Source organism: Protopterus annectens, chromosome 6.part0, assembly GCF_019279795.1.
Source record: "Protopterus annectens isolate FY-2018-M chromosome 6.part0, PAN1.0, whole genome shotgun sequence".
NCBI classification, from domain to species: domain Eukaryota; kingdom Metazoa; phylum Chordata; order Ceratodontiformes; family Protopteridae; genus Protopterus; species Protopterus annectens.
In genome coordinates, this window is record NC_056737.1 from 1,988,215,525 (window position 1) to 1,988,237,951 (window position 22,427).

A 22,427-nucleotide genomic window follows, 5' to 3' on the forward strand; every position below is an offset into this window, starting at 1 on the left:
TTTATAAAGAATCTGTTTTTATATTAAAGTATAATATTTTGACACCTGCAGTTTTAAACTGTGAAATTAATTGGAAGCATCCAATTTAATTATTTAATTAGTTAATTATATAATTGGTTTTATATAAATGTATATGTTTTGTGATGTTTGTTACTCTTTGAAGGCCCTGTGGCCGAGGCGCTAGAGATTATTAAACTCTTTGTTTGTGGATCGGTAGCCTGTTGTTCATTTTATTTTATTTTTTAAAGATCAATTTAAGTTTACTGTAATAAAAAGTTACAAGAACAAAGAAATAACCTACTGCTTTATGGAATGTATAAATGAAGAGGGTATAGAAGATTACAGAAGACCACATGAACTGCAGAAGAGCTGAAGGTAAGTGCTCCACTTCATAGTGTATAAACTCTTTTAAGGAAGATAAAGTATAAAAAATTTAACCTGGGAACAAAACAGCAAAGCATTTGTAGAGACACATCATTATTTATACTTCGTCTACATATATTAAAATATCTCTCTTTCTTTGAACTGTGGTTTAATGTGCTACCTAAATGCAAGTGGTTTAAGGACCTACTTCACTTAATGGTCAATAACTTGACAAAGGTCCAATTGACGGCCACGGCTTTGTAAGGAGGTGGTGTCATATCAGACTACAGGGTGCTCTGCTACTGTATTTTAGACATGTATGGTGTTGCTTACAGTGCTATTATGTGACCTACATTGTGTTCTCATGTTATTAGCTATTTTTTGAGTTTGTTCTGAGCTGAAGCTGGAAAAAGGCCAAGTGAAAAAGTCTACCCCAGTTATCAAATACAAAGAAATAAAATAAATGCATAAAAGAATATGGTGAAGTGTCCTAATTTTTTGTTTTCAGCACCCTTAACTTATATGCCCTCACCACTGAAATTTCTATGATGTAATGTATTTTTTTTAACATATAAATCTGGTGACTGACAAGAGCTCTGCCGACCCACTCATAGAGGAAAAAATATGGAAATATTTAACTAATAATTGGCTTTTAAATGAAGAAATGATATTTTGAAGACTAAGCTCATTAGGACAGAATCTGTCTCTTTCCACGGATGAAATGAGGCTCTTGGTAGCTTTACAGCTAGACTTAACAGATTGCTAATGATCAGTGGGTGAGCATACATTGATGCCTTAATTATTATCTCGTATTTCTAACAATGTGCTGTCTCATTTAGTATTTTAATTCATTAAAGCCATAAGTCTAACTCAGACATCAACAGCAATGACCATTTAAAGATCAGTGTTAATGTACTCAAGCAGGAACCACATAAATGGTCAGGTACTTTCTGAAACTTATGTTGCATATCTCTTTAACCTAGATTCCCACATTGGTGGCTGTTGCTACACATGCTCCTTCTAATGTATTTCCTCTGTTCTTGATACACTCTATTGTAAAACTCTGCAGCTACAAGGGAAAGTAACCAATACCATATAAGAGATAAAGACATTTCCCCAAAAACCCAGACTGAATCAGGCAATTTTGAACAGTGTGTTTTGAAAATGCCACTTCTTGTTTTCAATTTGCTCCAGCAAAAAAGAAAATGTTTGTATTTTGCCAAAAAAACATATTCACCTTTCTCTACTTGTGTAGTAACCTTACAGCTGATGATTTAATTTAGCAGAGACTGCTGCATATGTATGTGGGGAGGATGCTAGCCTCTATGACAAAAAAATTATTTTAAAACTTTGTGTCTTCAACATTCTGTGATTACTATTTTGTGATTTTTGGGAGAAATCTTTGGATTTTTGCCCCAGGACTACCACAGAATACTTATTTTTATCAGGTGACACATAAAAGGTACTAACTCATTTTACTAGTATATCAGAAGAAACGGGCTTCACTAAAGTTCAGTATAGTTCTCCTAAATCTGGTTAGTTGTCAGCAATACGTTTTGTAATTTCATGTACCTTTAGCTGGGATGATCTCTTTTACTGGTTCTGGTGGCTTTTCAGGCATCTTCTTTTTAACTTCAGGCACTTAAAAGAACATTATATGATGTGTTATTCCATAGACAGTCACACAATAATGCTAGTAAACAACCAAACTAAAACACTTTTCACAAACATACAGGAAAAGGTAAAGTAATCAGACAGACACAAGCAGACATCTGACAAAGACAGTTTCCCTTGAATGCCCAAAAGATGGTAACATTACTTCATTTCCTCAAGAAAGTCATTTGTGTGTGCGCTTTGAAACACAGACATAATTTTATGAGAGAACAGTCACACGTGGTTTCAATGATATAACATAATTTTGGAGGCAAAGAACAAACAACAATAAACAATGCAGACATTATAATCTTTTCAGTTCTCTGAACACTAAGCATTTCCAGTTCTGAAGTGAAAGAAGCCCTAACAGGAAGTTTCCCAAATATAAAACATCTGTACATTGGATATTTAACATGAGGTACGCATACCTTTTAACTGCTGCAAACATTTCTTCAACGTAAATATTCACAAACAAAAATTTCAGGGCGCCCCATTTTATTTAGTTTGAGGAAGTATTTAAAGAACCCTATTTCACTTTGGACACTACTACTCACATTATCAAATTCTTGAAATAAAGCAAAAGAAATGCAAGACCTACGGAACTCACTGAAGATGACAAATAACAGATTAACACATTCTAGAATCAACAAAATTTAGATAACACAGATGTTAAAGGCCTGAGCTGTCTAAATTCTAGGGATATAGGTATCTAAATTCAGTAAATTCTAGTGGAATGTTTCTTTAACTTTACCAGATATATATATATATATATATATATATATATATATATATATATATATATATATACAGTTGTGATATACCCAGGCATGCAGTTCTGGGAAAATAAACACTGTTGGATCTAATCAAATTTCATTATGACTGCCCTCTAAAAAGAGTGTGATTTGAATAGAGTAAAGTCAAATACCCACTATTATTAACTAGATATTTCAATATAGGCTACTCGAGTTGTGTAACAAAATGTGCTTTACTAACTGCAAAACAATAATAAGGGTACAAATTAAAGCTTAGCTTTTATGTACATCTGCTTATTAAAATTGTGTTCAATCTATAATAAATAAAAGTGAATTCCCAAAGGCCACAGCTTTGATCCTAAACAGATACATTCATAGAATGAATATGCTGCGCTTACCAGAATGCCAAGAAAACACTCTGTATGTCTGAAAAATGAAGCTTTAAATATATACACATTATGTATATACCTTTTGGTGGTTCAGCCTCTTTCTTTGGAGCAGCAGGAGGCTTGAGTTCCTCTGTTACAAGCTTCTTCTTTGGAACCTCAGGTGCTTCAAAGAATATAGTAAATTTAATATACATTCATAATTAATTAAGAACATACTAGAACAAGAGATATTCAAAGAAAAGGTTGACATAGAACACACTGAATATATCATTAAGAAGAAAGTTGTTTGGAATGCCTGTCCTGAAACCAACAAAGAATGTGCCTTCTTTTAGTAAAGCTGTTTCATTGCTATATTATTGTCTACAAATGGGGTTGGTACAAGCCATTCAGGTAGCACTTCTGGTTCAGTTTCAGGAATTTCAAACAATAATAATTCACTTTAGACTAGACTTGTCACAATAGTTGACAACATAAAAACATTTGTTAATTTCAAGGAAATACACTACAGCCAAAATGATGGCAACAAGCCACAGAGACACTTAACAGTACAATGGAAATGCTGGTTGGAGGATAAAAAGAACTGTACTGTTCAGCATTTCTCATCTGAGTAACACAACAAACTATAGCTTACCAAAGACTGATATGTAAACTAACAAAAGGAAACAAAGACCACAAGGAAATAACCTTGACATTGATCAGCATTCATGGAATGAGATTAGTGAAGCGTATGAAAAAAATGATAAAAGATTATCCTGTCAAACTATGAACTGATATCTTGAAAAGATACCTTTTGGTGGTTCAGCCTCTTTCTTTGGAACAGGTTTAAGTTTAACTTCCTCAGGTACAGGCTTCTTAGGAACTTCCGGCACTTAAAGGAATAGTATTACTTCAGTATATATTCTCCATTTAACAACAAATTACTTCCTAAAGAACAGCTCAAACCAGTGTTTGTAAATGTACAGTTATACTTCAAATCTTCTGTTCAACTAGCTGTTATCGCCATAAAACTGTTAGTATATTTATGCACAGAATTAAGGCTATGAGTTGCCAGTGAATTTCATTCTGTAGTTTTGGGTTTCATTCCCTGAGCTTTCATGTGACTATCAAGTTACTTGGAGCAAGTCACTTAATCAAATGGTGCACCAGAGTCAAATGGCAGCTTAGGGAATCAAACCTGAAATATAGGAAACAATTTGTTAACCGTTCCTAGCCTTAATCATCTACACAAACTGCCAGATACAGTTTTTTTTTTTTTACATTAAGATAAACTTATTAACTCAGATGTGTGCAGTATCCTTTATTTTTATGGTTAAATGTAATGAACTATGTCAAGATTTACAAACTTTCTGAATGGCGAAGAAAGGTCAGGAATTACATGACCACAGATTGTCTGTTAATCAACCCTGATCCTTTACCACACGATGATGATCTTTTTTTGTATTACAGTAAATAGATGATTTTCTAAGTGTAAAAACTGGGACACAGCATCTTCAGTAAAGTTATCTCTGTATAATTAGCATACTTCAAAGTTTCTGTTTGACTAGCTGTCATCCTCATAAAACTGTTATTATAGTTATGCTTTTTCTACCAGAGGTCTGTAAATAAATATTTCAAAACGACTAAACAAGTAGTGTCAAAACAAATTGGAACCTTGTAAATTAATCTCACCCAGGGTCCCTCTACAGATTATATGCAGTAACCTGTATTTTTTTTTAACTTTGATCAGTAATTAACAAAAGGATGATCAATGATTTTCATACTGAATTTTAATACCATTCAGAAAGCTACAGAGATCCTGTATTCAATAATCAGCACCTCCCATCCTACTAACATGCTGCCATTTAAGAAGGACAGAAACATCAACACTGCGGAAAGGATGACTTAAGGTCATTGATTTGAATCTGACAAGAGTTTATGAAATAAGTGTCACTGTTTTTATTAGGACCAAACAGAAGATGCTATAAAGCTGAAACTATGCCCCAAACAGATACCTTTTGGTGGTGCTGCCGCTTTCTTTGAGACACCAGCAGGTTTAACTTCCTCAGGTACAGGCTTCTTAGGAACTTCTGGTACTTCAAAGAAGAGTGTCAGTTTAGTACAAATTCTCTAAGAATAAGAGATGCCTTCACAAAGAACAGTTCAAAGCAATGAGTAGAAACATTAAACATTAAATACAACATTGAAATGGAATTTGTCAGCTTCAAGTTTGCCCTGAAGCTTACAGTTTCTGGACATACATTTCACAAGATTACAAATAGAACAGACAAGACTTCAGACATTACTTTCTGTTTAACTTGAAGAACTTTTATAAGCATGTCTGCATTTTAGACAATGTCATTCAGCAATTGTCCTACATTCTAGCTTGAAAGATGATCTCAAAAACATGCAAATACACTGCTTTAACACCACAGACATTTTAATACAAAGCACAATAGCAAAGTGGAAGTGCATTTAAATAAAGTGTCTCATTATTTAAAACTGACACTGCTTATATTAACTATACATGTATATCTGAAACAGAAAAACTAAATTATTCAGAATATCTCTGAAAGCTGTATCTATCTTGCAGTCTTCTGGGTATGTTTATTTTATTTTATTTATTTGTTAACAGGATAGAGCACTGGTCTATGTAAGCTTTTTTCAGACTCAGCCCAGAAGTATTATCTGGGTAACTGACTTGCTCAGTCGCATAACAGGCAAATGGAATCAAACTCTAGACCATAGGAAATAGCTTGTTAACAGCTTATAGCCTTAATCTTTGTGTTAACTGACAAATATATGCACTCACTCATCTAGCCTGCTATCACCATTGATGACATTAAAGTGATAACTAAAAAATAATAAGAAAAATAAAGAAAATGAAATGATTTGGTGCACGACTGCCATTAGAACTCACTGTTCTATGAGATTAAGGTTCTCCTACAAAAGGAAAGGCTCCTACCTGAGACAGGAAGATATCTGATTTTTGGCCTTTAAATATTTCATATCACATTTTGGGGACTGTGGGGAAGAATTGTTTTTTTCTCTTTCGACTGTAGGGAAGAATGACAAATTGTATTTAAAGGAAAAAGTGACAGAATACAGTCTGTGGGATAGCTGTATGTGATAACATGAACATTTACAATGCTTCTCAGGAGAGGTAATTGTTGATATATATAAAACACTTTATGATTAACTATTTACTTTTTGTTTTCTGACAGTTCACATGATGTCTGGCAGTTCAGTGCACAGAATTAAGGCTATAACTTAGCAATGAGCTTCATTCTGTGTTACCTACCATGTTAGTTTGAGAAAGCCACTTAACAGGGCTTCAGAGCTGCTACTTAAAATAAATATTTTAAACTAGTGGGTTTACCTGGTTAAAAAGTAAATGAAACAAAATAAAATAATCTGTCCATATTCTCTTGAGCTCAGTTCTCAACGATCTTAAATATTATAGCCATCCCATAGAAAAATTATATTTATTGTGGCAGGCAAACAATATGCAGTGTAATAACTCAAGAAAATGCAAAGTGATAAATACAAAGTGCAATGTTATGCATATTTTATGCTGCACAAAATAACTTTTTTTGGAATATATGATAAACTGACTAACTGCAACATGCTTGCTTCTATAGGTCTTTTAGTTATCTAATTTTACAGCTACTTTTATAGCTAGATGAAATGAATTATAGTAAAGTTAACTAACATGAAAGCAGGTCAGGATGCTAGGACAATAGATCATCAAGTTCACACCCTGATAATTTACCACTAGATAAAATCCTTTGTATTATAATAAAAACAAATGATTCCCAAAGTGTACAAGAAAGGTTGGATTATTTTCAGTAAAGCTATAGCTAGATAATTATTTTTTTAAAAATTTGTTTTAACTTTGTTTCTGACAAACTGACATATCCCATTATATATTCACTTGGCAATCTTGGGTAAATAAATGTTAAAAATGGACTAAGTAGGTATCAAAACAAAATACTTAGAATAATGTCAATGAATATTATCCTGGATTCCATCTGGAAACATGCAAACTCATAATTTTTTTAGCTAATAAATAATAGAACCATGAGCAATATTTTCCTATACTAAACCTAGCACAAAGCCATTCTGAGGGGTCAAAGGTCATGTGTTCAGTAATCAGCACTTCACCATTCTGAGAGCAGACCATTGTTCAACAAAGACAAGTTAATATTAAGAGTATGGAAAGCGGGATTAAAGACCATTGCTTTGAACTTGACAAGAACCTGTGAATTAAGTTTCAGTGATTTCATGATACTATAATGTAAGATGCTGTAACATTCTGAAAGGAGACCCTGAATATATACCTTTTGGTGGCGCTGCCTCTTTCTTTTCAACAACAGCAGATTTCACCTCCTCGGGAACCGGCTTCTTAGGAACTTTAGGTACTTAAAAGAATATAATCAGCTTAGTATAAAGTCTGGGTAAGAAATTACAAGAAAAAGTTCAAAGCATCAGGCAAACACATAAAACGACTACAACATCAAACACAAGACAGCTTCAGGTTTTGGTCTGAAGTTTGCAAACAAAGGACAAACATCATAAACACAGCTATTCTGTATCAGTAAGAAGTCCATTTTTACAACTGGAACAAGTTAGGACTTTTAAGACTGTGCTTTTTCTTTAACAACATATTTGTGACAGTAATTCATACATACATATAAAAGTAAACACAAAAATGTACATGCGCATGATCAGCTGAAAGAAGTCTCCTTCCTTTTAGTCAATCTAGCATGTGCAAATATAGCAGCTTGCACATTCCAGCTAGTCTTTGCTCTCTTCCATGCAACGCATGACTCTTTGAAATGTCTCCCAAGCCCCTCCCCACTAGTTTATTTCTGAGAAGCTGTTTCACTTGCCCCCTGCGCTGTCCATGAAGGAGTGCTTTCTCTTGTTAACTTTGAATTCTGGCTTCATGTCTTCTCCAGCAGGGTGTGTCATGTGCCTTCACCCTCCCTTTCAAATTGTTGTCCATTAAGCTCATGCCACCTCTTTCCTTCTTTTCCTCCATTAAGAACATACAAGTCTTTTTCAGGCTTTCTTAATATCTTACCCTAGCATTCTCATAATCTCTAGGGTCTTCTGTTAAAATAGTCTCTTTTGGTTTGACCTCAATCAATTTGAATGGCTTTCAAAAGTACACAGTGTAGTTCAAGTGGGATGTATTCACAGCCCTAAACAGGGGTAAAATGAACCCTCTATCACGTGAAGATGATCCCCAAGCTGTGCAATCCAGCAACTTTATGGCTACTCTTGATAGTTCATAATGGGGTGATTATCTCCTCTAGTTTTTTTTTCACAGTCTCTTCCTAAATATACCCCATATTTCTGGTTATTACTCACAAAACTGCGTGACTTTACAATTGCTTTTTTTGCCCTTTATCTTCCCCCACACCATATGACCATCTGACTGATTTATCATATCATGACCATTCATTTCTCTATGGGGTAATTAATTATTACAGTAAGGCTATCACATAGGTAGATGTCAAGAGATTCTTTCTCTCACATGCAAGCCTCTGACAACTTAAGCAGTAGGAGCGTAGTGGACAGTGAGTGAGTACATATCTTGCTCTTACAAGTAACATAACCCCAAGGAGCTTACCATCCTTGTAAGGAGACGGCTCTTATCAGGTGTCCATCACAGATTCATTGACAGAAGACATGCCCCCTTCCCATCCATTCCCAGGCTGAGGCAAGCCTGGCACACCCCTCCATTCACAACTGGCTTATTCACTGCTTGGGAGTGCTGATCAAACCTGGGTCAGGTGTGTCATAGTCAAGTATCAGCTGTCTATGCTATGAAGCCAGTAGCATGCTGCAACTGTTCACAGTTACCTTCAGTGGCCAAGGAGCTGTCTCCCTTCTCAACCTGGCTAAGTTTCTCTTTGTGATAAACTCCTTTTCTATCCTCTCCTTGGGTGGTATCCCAAATCTGAGATCATCTAACTTAGTAGAAAACTGGTTCCTTCAACGCTGCCTCCTCCTAACCCCCCCCCCCAAAAAAAAACAAAACTACTGCTGTTCACTCCTACACAAAAGTCCTCCCCAATAGATCTCACAGTTATATCCAATAATGGCACTGTCATATCACCTGACCCAACCACCAAACTCTTGGGTGTAATAATTGACCACAACATTAACTTTGACTCACACATTAACTCAACCATTAAATCAGTTAGTAGAAAACTAGGTTCCCTTTACAGGATTAAACCTTTCCTTACTCCTTTAAACAGAACTACCATTGCACACAAAACACAATGGCTATGCCCATGTACTAACCCAGACTAATACTCTCCTTTCTTTCCATGTCCTCATCTCTCTCTATTGCTGCTCTCTCTGTGTACCTCTCTCCCAGATCTAAGATAGTGGGATCAGTAAGCTTCCTTAATTCTGTTTCTAGCCTAGTCTTTCTGGGAAACTACCTCTGAGTATAAACTGCATAACAGTCATTCTACTGTAAGCACATGTGTCTACTATGTATATATTTGCTACTTTTTTCACTTAGTATGTAGAATTTGGAAGATACCTAAAATCATTTTTAACTAGATTTTTCTGAGTTATCTGTTAGAGTACGATATTACTTGCTAGCCTTCTACGTGATGAATATCAAGATCTCTACTGTGTGACTATGTTTCGACCTTATAATTACTTGCTCTTATCTCTTCCTCTCTTGAGATAAAGCTAACGTACCATTAATCAGATACCCATGTAAATTGTTTTCTAGTCTATTGTTGTTGTGTACTTTGATGTTAATTATTATTATTCTTTTGCATTTTATTAGCTTAATGGAGCTTATCTCCCTGGGCCTCTACTGAAAATGGACATGTATCCAGTTGGACTAGCCCGGTCAACAAATGTAAAATAAATAAATAAAAAATATTTCAACAAAGTACCTGAATGAAACTCTGTTACTTATACAGAAGTCTGTAATAATGGAAATATTTTAACTAATTATTATTAGTAGTAGCTAATAAAACCAACAGCAGCCTGATCTCATATTGAAATTTATACCAGAGACAGATAGCCCACATCATGTCATCTAATCAGCACTTCACACATTGCTAACATAACAACAGTTCAGTACAAACAGATACAGTAACACCAACAGAAAAGAGGACAGGACACAAGGCCACAGCTTTGAACCTGTTAATGAAATAAGAATCATTCAGAAGGTGCTGCATCACTTGGAAGTGATTTCCTGAATAGATACCTTTTGGTGGTTCAGCCTCTTTCTTTTGAACAACTGCAGGTTGAATTTCTTCAGATACAGGCTTCTTTGGAACCTCAGGTACTTTATAAAGAATATTATCAGTTTAGAATGCATTCTCAGTGAATAAAATATGACTTCAGAAAGAATGGCTCAAAGCATCAGACAAACACATGAAATATCAAATAAGAAACCTAGAACATATCTGCTTATCCCAGGCTTTTGGCATAAAGCTTGTATTCAGTATATTGTTATCTGGCAAAATTATTTTAAATATTGCTATTTTTTACAGACAGAACATTACAGACATTTACCAATTTCAATTTCACAAACATTATTACACTTTAGACATTGTCATAAATACCACTTAATAAAACATACAAGAAATATCAAAGACACATATATTTTAAAGCTACAGTATCATCATTAAAGACACTTTAACAAGACAAAGAACATAGAACAACACAATGAAAGTGATAATTAAATGATTTAAATGGATCTTTTTTACTGCACACAAAACATACATTAACATGGATGCTCATGTGTGTATGCATTTATGTGTTTGTATTTAGAAAGCACACACATCTATGTATACTACGATATCTTCAGTAGATGTGTAATATGCCTTTAAATTTGTGTAAACTGCAACTCGTGTCCTTAAAATTCTTATATCAGTTACTCAGGTAATTGGGTGCATTAGAAAGAATAATGAAAAAGTTAATTGCCTATTAATGGTGTATAAAAGGCTGTAGTTTGGAAACAGGAAATTAAGGAAGCTGGTTCATCTAGTAGAAAGATCATCTTGGGATAGATCGAAAGCTCTGCATGAAGATTTGTGGTTACTGGAGCTGGATGGTCTTTTTGGGGCCAACTGAATGTGGATGCGATTTAAAGGAAGAACAGGCAAGCTGAAACAAAGGCCTAGCCAAAGCTTGCAGCTATGAACTATAATATACCCCAGTCTGGTAAGAGACTGAGGATGCATAGAGAGAAATTGGTGGTGAAGGATTGGGAATCTTGCATATAGGATAATGTGAAAATACTGTAAATATACTTTTGAAATTAACTGTGTAAAGCCAACAGAACTATTTTCATTTCATGCTTTAAAAAATATGTGGTTTTATATATATCTCTGTCTCCAGTATGTTTTTCCTGACAGACATAGACCAAAAAGAATCATTAAGCTATGAAGATAATGTTCTTGGGAAAGAAGGCCAGTTCCATCTCACAGTCTTCTGGGTAAATACAACATTTCAGCTGGACTAATGTCCCTTTAGGCATTCATGTCTTTAATGTAGAAAAAAATTAAGTTCACATTTTGAACACACTGTTTTCTGTGGGTTTCCCCACTGGAAGTTACTAATTAGGGATGATTACATTTTCTTCTTTGACTAAGCCATCTCTGCAGGCAAAGACTGATATAACTCTGACTATTACTCAGGCAACCTGAGATCAATACACAGTCTGAGTGTTTGATGAAGCTGGCATGGCAGGACAGCCATATCCATCCCTGTGAGGGGAGTAGAAGTTTGGAGCCATCTCATGCCACAATTCCTTAGCACTGTAAGAGGCGGTCCTGGTGGCAAGAATTTGTCCACCAAGCAGCTGTCATGGAAGAACTCACTACAAAAGTACAGGAGCATTCAACCACATTGTAGTCCCTACAGTGATGCAGGCTGTCTGTCCCTTTACCCGTGAGAGTAGTTAGGGCTCGATAAATAACCGCTCAATACCAGGATGCTGGGAAGGGCATAAACCACTGCTGAAGCTGACTGTCTGATGGTCTCACTTGGCCAACTCACATCCTCCCTGGGAAATACCAAGACTGGGACAGTGAATCAGTACAGATGACAGGGTAGACTTGGTGGTCAGCAGGTGCAGCTGGAAAAATATACAAAAATTTTCTTCTGGGAATAAGGAGGATTCTCTGCCACAGGCACAGAAATATCAGATGGTCTGAAGTATATTTTGAGGATTCCAAGTGCCTCCTGTCACATTTTGGCTATAGTAGGGGCACTGGTTAACCTCCCCCCCCCCCAATAAAAAGGACAATACGTTTTTGTTTAAAAGGAAAGAGTCACATAATACAGTGTGCACCATACCAACAAGTGATATGCTGGACAAGCAGTAAGGCATTGACCTATTACAGCAACAGAAGACATAATATTAATAATATACCAAATATATGATAAGTATCATTTACAGATAAAGATAGTTTGTTTACTCCTTTAAACATAAGTACAGTTTATAAAACGTACAGTTATAAAACTTAGCTTGTCAATGGAAAGGCTCCTAAACATTAATTAGCTGGAGCTGTACTATTATGCACCTGTACAACTTATTATATAATCCTAGATTTGTAACCTGGTTTTCTATAATTAGCTACATTTTATCTTTAGTGCTTTGTGCTGTTTGTTGCCAGTTATCTTTGTAACTGCATCTTCCCTTCTATTAGATATGCATTTATTTCTTTGTTCTCTGTAAGGAGCTCTCTCAAAGTATGTTGAGTACCCAAATGGATTTTTTACTAAGAACTATACTGAATTTACTTTTTTCTAATGTAAGATAATTTTATTAACTCACTTGTATGCAACAGCTATAATCAGTGTGTCTTCTTGTTAGTTCATTTTATATGTAGACAGAATGGATTACAATGATTTAAAGTAACGTAAAGATTTAACATCAGTGATGCAGGCCTGGGGATATTAGTCCAGACCATGTGTTTTACACCTCAAACCAGTAGTATTGCAAGGATTTGCAAGGATTTTGTATGTTCAGCTATTTGTTATGTGTTAATAAATATTCTGAAATGTATAAAAATGCCTGTAACATTGAACATGAATGACATGCTGGTTCCTATGCATAAGGACACAACCAGCTCCCAGGTTGAACTTGGCACAAAACCAAATTCAAGATACAAAGTTCCTGTACCACATAATGAACACTTCATATACAAATGACATACTGCATTTTTGAAAAGACAGATAAATAACATCAACAACACAGGACACAAGATTAAAGGCCATTGATGTGATTTCCACAATCTATGACAGAAGGATTTGTAACATTCTGCAATGACAGCCTGAATAGATACCTTTTGGTGGTTCTGCCTCTTTCTTTGGGACAACAGCAGGTTTAACTTCCTCAGGTACAGGCTTCTTAGAAACTTCTGGTACTTCAAAGAAGAGTGTCAGTTTAGTACAGAATTCTTACTCTATAAGAAGCATCTTCACAAAGGACAGTTCAAAACATACAGCAAACATAAAACATTAAATACCGTATCAACAAGAAGTTTGTTAGCTTTGGATGTTTGTACTAAAACTTACATATAGCAGCTCTAAACTGTGTTTAACTAACAAACATAACAATTTATGGAGACTTTTGGTCACTGAAACAGTACAGATGCTTCAGGTCCACTTTTTCTTGAGCTTTGAGATCCTTTACAGACAATAATATATTACACATGCTTCCAGTTGATGGATTAAAAAATAACAGGCCTTATTATTATCACTGAAAGCTGCCAGCAAGGCACATTTTAATATATTGTTTAAAGGGACAAAATAAACAGAAGAGGCAAAAAGGTTGGGTAAGACATCTTAATCATGCAGGTAACAGTAAACTGGAAGTTTTAATTAAATAACTGAAAAATATCTTTTTAAGCATATGAAGAAATACTATATTATTTTTCTTGACAGAAACCGGCAAAATAATGATGTTATTTTGTACAACATCTGAATTTATTCTTGTATAACTAATATCACAATGATAAAGACGCATAATATTCTGAAGGATTTCACTGTGCCTTATAGTGCTCTAAAATAATGCTTCTGTTTAACTTGCCTTATGGTACTCATTTTAACTATATAAACCTATCAGTTTCTCTTCTTTCTTTTTTAGGTCTTCTTATCATCTGTTTTTCTAACTAGTAGGACCAAATAACACATGTTTAGTAAATGGTGGTTGACAGTAGGAAGCAAGTGGTAAAGATTTACTCTTAGATGATTTGTTTTCCAGCTGTGACTCTTTATCAATTTTATCTAAGAAGTCAGTAACTGTTATTTGTTAGTTTCTACTGTCAGAACTCTATAAATTATGTGCAAACAACCTAAACATTCCAACAAAGTACTTGAGATGCTGTGTATGTTCATCAAAGAAGGAAGTCTATAGTACCTGAACATTTTAGCTTGTAGCAAATTAAATAAAATAATATTTTTTCATACTGACATACACATGAGAGCACTGACGTTAGAGAGATCCTGCATTATACAGTTAGCAATTCACATTCTGCTAATACACTACAGTTCAACAAAGACAAACAGTAAAATCAAAAGAAAGAACACAAGATCAAAGACTACTGTTCTTAACCTGACAAGAGTTTATGAAATAAGCATTACCAGTTTCATTACATTTTAAAAGAAGGCAATGCAACTTCTGAACTATGTCCTGAATAGATAAGATACCTTTTGGTGGTACTGCCTCTTTCTTTGGAACAACAGCAGGTTTCACCTCCTCAGGTACAGGCTTCTTAGGTACTTCAGCTTCTTAAAAGAATAATGCCAATTTAGTACATAACTAAGAGATGGCTATATAAAAAGAACAGTTCAAAGCATTAGGAAGACACAGAAAACAGACAATTGCAAGATTAGAAAGAAGGCAGGTGGTTTCATGACTTTGCCCTGAATCTCGCAATAAGAAGATGTACTCTAACAGTACATGAGTATCATAAGAGTGTTTAGAGAAGCAACAGTAACATGCTACTGGTTAGAGTTGCATAACACTTTTGCCCTGTGGCACAGTACTATACTGAACTAAATAACATTTGATTTCTGGCACAACTGGTAGCAGGATTATTTTCTGCTTATTAGTCTACCAGCCAAAGATTTGACTTCTGGTTGTACATGGTGTGGGGTCAAGCAGTACATGCTGTTTCATAAAGGACTTGATGGACATCCCAACGTACCTCTTTCAATCTGTGGAGATTTCAGTTGCAGAATTCACTATTGAGAAATAATAGTGATTTCATGGCCTGCCCTTCCCAACATCCATTTTTCCGTGAGCTAGGCAAGCACTTCAGTAGTGATTTCTTGGCCTGCCATTCCCACCACCCATTCCTTCTGTGCACTAGGCAAGCACTTCAGTAGTGATTTCATGGCCTGCCCGTCCCACCTCCCATTCTTTCTGTGAGCTAGGCAAGCACTTCAGTAACACTTTATTGAGTTGAGGCTTTCTCTTTTCTCAATGCAATGAAACTGCTTGTCATGTATATTCATTTCATTTACTTAAATTCTAACATCACTGAATGTTATTTTTGTAAATTAGCTCCTGATTTCTTTTTTCGTATATTCATGCAGCACTTACTCCCTGGGACACTTATGTTTATGAGTTCTGCTCACAGGGATACTACCTAGTTTAATTTAAAAATATATATTTATATGCACATCTATTCTGTACACGTATTAATTTTTTAAAACTAGAACATAACACAACGTTTAAGAGGCACTTATTGTTTATTATTAAGAATTCACTCAAGCAAAAATTGTTAGTCATAACACAGAATGAAACAGCTTACGGTGAGCTATGTGACTGAACACTGTCCATAAAAACATAGAAAACACAGATTAAAGAGATACTCAAAATGCTAGAGACAAGACATGGCTCATTTGTTCAACCAGACAACACCAACATGGAAATGTTAAACAGTTAGGAAGAATCTGGTTACCCACAAAATATAGTTGTAAATGTAACAGCAACTTATGAGTTTCGTGCTGATGCCTTTAAGCTTACAGAAGCAGAGTTTGGACCTAGATTCTGGACGCTGCCTGGGTGGGGGTTGTCATGTTCTCCAAGTATATATATTTTTTTCCAGGTGCACTTTCCTCTCATGTCTTCTCATATTCCAAAGAAAAGTTGCTTAGTCTATCTGACTCATCTAAAACCATCCCTCTGTTTGTACTATGGGAATTTCGTTCCTGTATCTCCTCTATAAACAACCCTTTGGTTCAGTGGGATTACCCCAGTTAATAAGACTAAATAAATCAAAAATATTCAGTAAAAATTGCAAGACCAAGGTCTCAAGAACATGTTTCTCACTGTTACTGTACAATGTACTATCTGAGGCACCCAAGTAAATTTAGTTTGTTTAGTATGACATAAAATGAAACCTAGCCGAATGCATTCTTATTTTCTTCTAGTCGTGTCATTTTAAGGCTTGATGGAAACAGATTATACTGAAATCAAGTATAACCTGCTGCATTTGAAACAGTAAGAGTGAAAGTCTGAAAGAGACTGAACTCAAATAATCTATTTTATAGTACTTTTCCTGTCTGACTAGACAATAATCCAGTTGTGATGCAATAAAGAATGATCACATAGTTATAAATGTAATCTATATTTTATATATTAACATGACAGGTGTTGAAGTACTTAATGGAGTGAATTAGCTAGGCTTCTGAAACATGACATGCTGGACCCTGATAAGCAAATTGGACACACAGTCCTAAAGAGCAAAACATAGTATTAAATCATTGCACCGAAGTGCCAGACAGTCTTTACACTGAAACAGCAAATACAGCTATAAGTAATCTGTTCCAGTGTTCACATCTACTAAGAATACTCTTAAAGCAGAGTGAACTACATTAATCAGCTCTTTATAAGATGAAAATGTTACACACAACTGAACAATGGCATGACTTCAACAGACAGGAAACACAGGACTAATCACCACAGTGGGGAAAGCAATGAGCTTATTAAATAAGCATGTTAGATTTCAGAAGAAGACAAATGAAAAATGTTGGTGAAGCTCTAAGCTGATAGCTTAAACAGGTACCTTTTGGTGGTTCTGCCTCTTTCTTACGAACAACAGCAGGTTTCACTTCCTCAGGTACAGGTTTCTTAGGAACCTCTGGTACTTTTAAAGAATGTAATCAGTTTAGTATATATTCCCCATGGCTAAGAAATTATTTAAAAAAGCACAGATCAACACTTCAGCAAATGTGCATTTCACCAAGTAGTATATTAGAGAATAGCTTGCTTCAAATATTTGACCTGAATGTCCCAGACAATAGATGTGCTATATACCTCTATTATATACCTGTAACTATTGCTGCCTTTTCAGTAGGCCAATCAGAGACATATTTTTAAACACTGCTTTATTTTTGTTACACTAAAACTTTTTTCTGTTGATGTAATACTCTGGTAATTGAAGTGGTCCAAGAACTCTTTAAAGCCATACCCGTGCCAGAGCAAATACAAATAACATAAACTATAACAGATCCAGTTGTTTTGACATATTATTTCAAAATAATTCTCAAATATAAATGAAGCACAACCTTGTATTGATTCTCTGAAATCTTCACAAAAATAAAGGCAGTATAACAGAGTATTAGAAGTGTATTACAATACACAGACAAGCACTGTAAGCTCTTCTGTAGCCATGCAGTCTACTATACCTGCATAAATGTGTTACACAGACTATTTAGTGTGCTCTGTTTAACAGTAAGTTTTTTTTTCTTTGCAAACATTAAGGAGATTTTCAATAACAGGTTTATTATTGTTATTGTAATTTTAAAACTCACAGACCTCTACCTCAGTTGGGCTTACAGATAAATCAGGACACTGCAGCCCGTACATCAGATCTTTTTTGGGTCAAAATAAAATAAAAATTAGAAGTAGCTACTTATATTGTTCAAGGACACTAGCATAGAGCAGACCATCAAGACAGTATAAAACTATGTTTTTTTCATTTTCTGTCTATGGTGGTCCTTTAAGTTTTAGTGTGGTTCCTTTAGTTGTATTGGCCTTAATGTACCTTAAATGCATTTTCCACTCATCAGATTTCTTAAGAAACTCTGCTGCAGAAGGGGAAAATAGAAATTCCTTAACTAGGGGATAGTTTACAATTATAGTCTTAAATCTTCAGGAAGATTTTGTGAACATTACCAAAGCAAATCAGTTCATGACCATGACTAACCGAGAAGCAGCAGCTCTGGAGAAGGTATCATAAGAACATGTTAAGGAATATTTAACTACATGGGAAGCAGATGAAAGAGAGGCATTCAAAGAATTTTTCAATCCAGATGAGGGCTCCCTAAGGAAATGCTGGCACTCGTAATATTGAGTGCTGACATACTGAAAAAAAGACCAAAAACCAAAGAGAAAAGTGAATCTTGAACATCACTCTTCTCCTTTAAACTTGTTTTTCTGTAGAGGGGCAACCTTCTTTGTACTCCCCACGTGGAGAACAAGCCCCCCTCCCAAAAACTTATATATACCAACTCTGAAATTGCAATACCTCAAAGAAAATGAAATATCAGAAATAGAAATCTTGGACATGGTATAATTAAGTCCATTTTTTCAGTCATTCTGTCTCCACATTATGGGACTCGCTCATGCGGATACCGATATTTCAAATGGCTACCAAGAAGAGGGGAAGCTAACAGTGAATTTTTTCATGTTCTTAAAAAAAAGAAAGATAAAAACTTTAAGATGTGAGCCTCACAGTTTATATTCTGAATGTTAAACTGGCAGAAGAATAAACTTTCTTCCCAAATTTGTTAAAAGCTTTCACATCCTTGTCAGAGGGAATGGGATTAGCATTAGCAATTTATCAGTTTTGCATAAGGAAATCAATGCAAGGTCTCCTTTTGGGTTAGAAAACTAGTATTTGTGAGCCTGAGGTACCTTGTATAACCCATCAAACTTTCTAGGATCAGGACGTTTATCAGGTAAATGACAAGCTGTCAATAAAACATTTTCTAAAGCATATAAAACAGGAAGGACAGCTGAGGTTGCGGCATGTCCATCTGTAAAAAAGAATACATTTCCAGGGTAATAGGTATTTCATTCTGTTCCCATACAAAAACTTCTTTCATTTTAAAGTTTTAGAGAATCCTGAAACATAACATTCTCACTCCAATCCCTGCTCTTCTGATTGAAAATCAGAGTTGGTATGAGAGGGAACGCTTCTACTTTTTCTTTTCTGAAAAGTAAATCGACACAGTAAAAGCAGAAATTAATTCCATGGCAAATCTCAGCAAATCTTCTCTGTACATAGAAATAGATATGAGATGCCATCATTTTTTTACTTTTTGTTTTCTTTTCCTGAGAGATTCCCTTGAAAAAGACCAACCCAAGGCAGGCACACTCTCCCACGACTCAAACTTACTTTTCTGGCTATACAGTATACCAACACCCACCCTCTCCCTTGAGACTGACAAGTTTCATTCTCCTTTGCTTGCAGATGGAAGTGTCTATCCCTCAGTCCTTAGAGGCTCTCTAGGTGCTACTCCAGAGTGACCACAGGAGAATGATACTTGGACTGAGGAACTAAATTCAGATACAGCAGAGCCACAAATCGGCAGCTGAGGCAAACAATGAGCTGACCTGATACCCAAAGACTTCCTGACAACTTCCTTCTTCTTGCACATGGGGGACGGAAGAACTGTGGAGAGAGGCAATGATCCATAGATCCTGCCAAAAATGAAGCCTTACAGATAGGCAGAAGAACCTGAATAAGTCAGTAAATTTTCTGACAGACAAAAAACTGTTTTTTTAGGTAAAACATACACTGAAAGTCCCTGAAAGCACCAAATCCTGCCCTTACCACATAAGTACGAATACAATATTTGTAAACAAGGTTCAAAAAGCAGATTTAAATACAATGAATACACACAAGTATTTATTAAGGTAAGATCCCCTCTAAAAGTATTACAGTCCAAACAAAGCAGGTTTCCTAGAACAAAACAGAACTCGCAGAAAAATCACTAGTTTTCCTCAGAAAAATATAATTTGTGGAAGATATTTCCCAGCAAGGAACTTAGATGCCCGGCCTCGATGGATCACTAGGAGACAGTCAGTTGCAAGAAGAGCTCACAGAAGGAACATACTTCAGTGACAAAACAGCTATGATGTTGTTTGGTACGTTAACTGCCTTTGATATGGAGCTCTGCTTCAGCTCCTGGCAGTTACAGCATATGAAAGGTGCCCTTTAGCTTTGAAAAGCTGGCTGGTTTGTCATATCATTAGTAGGATATAACCCTAACAGCTTAGGGTACCGAAGTATTAATCTGTATTTTCCCACTGATTTTAGTTGGTTTAAGTAAATGCTTACTGCCTCATTGATACTATGATTTCGTAAGATGCTTTCTCATTCTGACAATGCCAGAATGTGTGTGTGTGTGTGTGTGTGTGTGTGTGTGTGTGTGTGTGTGTGTCTATATATATATATATATATATATATATATATATATTTGCATATACTCTGCTGCATTGTTTCCTAGTCTATCCAGCACTTGATCCATTCCATCATAGACTTGTAAACTCTGAGACAACAGAAGCATGCAGAGTCAGTGCAGCAGTTTAAGGCATTGTTGCTGAACAGAACAGCATAATGACATGGGGAAGACTTCAATGCTGAAGACTGGTTGACTACTTCATCACTTACATACACGGGCTTGTGGCATTTAGTATTTATTTATTTATTTTACTATTTATTTGTGTTTGATTACTCAGATGGCCCGATTGGGCCTGCAAAACCCCTTTTCAACAGAGGCTCGATGGAGAAAGCTCTACAAAATTACAAATTTCAAACAATAAAAAGAAAAAATTGTTGATAATACAGAAAAATATACTACAATACAACATGACATGATAAAATTAATGACTTAGCATGATTGTCTTCATGAGAAGGGAGAAAGAATAACTGCAAAGTAATGTACACAATTTAATGCGCAAAGACAAGGAGGGATATGGAAAGTGGCAATGAGTGTGGAAAAGATTATAATTAAGGGGAGACAGTACAACAAAGAGGCTATTTTAAAGGGAAGATTGAAGCAATTTATAAAGAGGGATTTAGTATAAGTGGAAAAGTAACAGTTTAGAGATGGAAGAGAGTAAGCTCTGGGATTTCTAGTATGATAAAGGGAAGACATAATGATTAGAAAGAAGGAGTGGAGTTAATAGAAACAAAAATGTGGATGTAATATATGGATAGTTGTAGATGAAAAACAAGAAAGGGTGAATTTAGCCAGGTGCGCTGGAGTAAGAGCAGTGCCATCAATTAAACAGGTAGTCATTTAGTTTGATTTTGAAGCAGATGGGGAGTGATGTTAACCTAACAGTAGTAGGGAAGGAGTTCCAGAATTTAGATCTGTAAGTAGAATATAGGGAGTCACCAAAGGTATTGTATGATTTTTTTTTTTACCTCAACTAGATGTGTGTGTGTGTCTGATGAGTCATTTTCACTAGAGCTAAGTACAATTTGCATTTCTACTGACACCAAAGTTTGTGTGATGTGATAGAAACAGTATGTAAGAGACATATACTACGCAGAGATCTGTAAAACTTAGAAATCTGTTAAAAAACTGTCACATTGATACCATCTCCAAATAAAGAAATGTTATGGACTGTGGCATAAGCAATTCAGGATGAACTTCCAAATGGGAATGTTATGTAAATGGTAAAAACAGAAGAAGACAGGGACCTAGAAGTCATTATCAGTAAAAAGCTGAAGCAAACTGTGCAGTAACATAATGGGCAGTACAGCCAAGGAGTTCACATCTTTAAAAAATAAATAAAGACAATGTTTTTTTTACTATCACTTGTGAGATCAGCAATGAAGTATAAGCTGCAATTCACTTCTGCTCATCTAAAGAAAGGCCACAACTTACTGGCAAGAATTCAGTTCAGGGCTTCAGAGATGGTTCAGAGACTGTGGTATCTGAATGAGACCTGGCTCATCCTCACAGAAGGAGGAGCTGGAGTGAATGAAGAGTGTACAACAAAAGCCAAGAAAGCTTAATGGATTGAATCAGGTATTACTATAAAGCGGGAGCAGTTACTGTCTAAAAAAGCACTTGTAATGGACACTAGAATGACTGTTCAAAAAAGAATGCATTTCTGAAAGTGCCAAGCAATGAAAGAATTGCAAATATCTTAAAAGGGTATTCTAATGAAACATTAACTATTTCAACACTAGGTGTAGCATTCTGGAGTGGAAACTGAAGCAAGTAGTCAAATACTTTATACAGATGCATGACGAGGTTCACGTTACTG

At 35.4% G+C, this 22,427-nt stretch overlaps 1 protein-coding gene across 20 annotated transcripts in view; it reads right to left on the reverse strand.

The window, feature by feature from the left end:
- The window catches only part of LOC122805019 (titin-like), a 759,244-nt gene that overhangs the window by 306,077 nt on the left and 430,740 nt on the right, over positions 1–22,427 (reverse strand). For 13 of the 20 annotated variants that reach the window (XM_044075290.1, XM_044075281.1, XM_044075295.1 and 10 more), the window contains 9 exons: positions 17,203–17,283; positions 14,837–14,917; positions 13,471–13,551; positions 10,380–10,460; positions 7,474–7,554; positions 5,149–5,229; positions 3,945–4,025; positions 3,237–3,320; positions 1,936–2,004 (listed from right to left, as the gene is read on the reverse strand). In XM_044075290.1, the coding sequence (XP_043931225.1) occupies positions 1,936–2,004; positions 3,237–3,320; positions 3,945–4,025; positions 5,149–5,229; positions 7,474–7,554; positions 10,380–10,460; positions 13,471–13,551; positions 14,837–14,917; positions 17,203–17,283 (720 nt within the window). The remainder of the gene's footprint in view (positions 1–1,935; positions 2,005–3,236; positions 3,321–3,944; positions 4,026–5,148; positions 5,230–7,473; positions 7,555–10,379; positions 10,461–13,470; positions 13,552–14,836; positions 14,918–17,202; positions 17,284–22,427) is intronic. The other 7 variants (XM_044075288.1, XM_044075280.1, XM_044075278.1 and 4 more) reach the window with 6 other exon arrangements.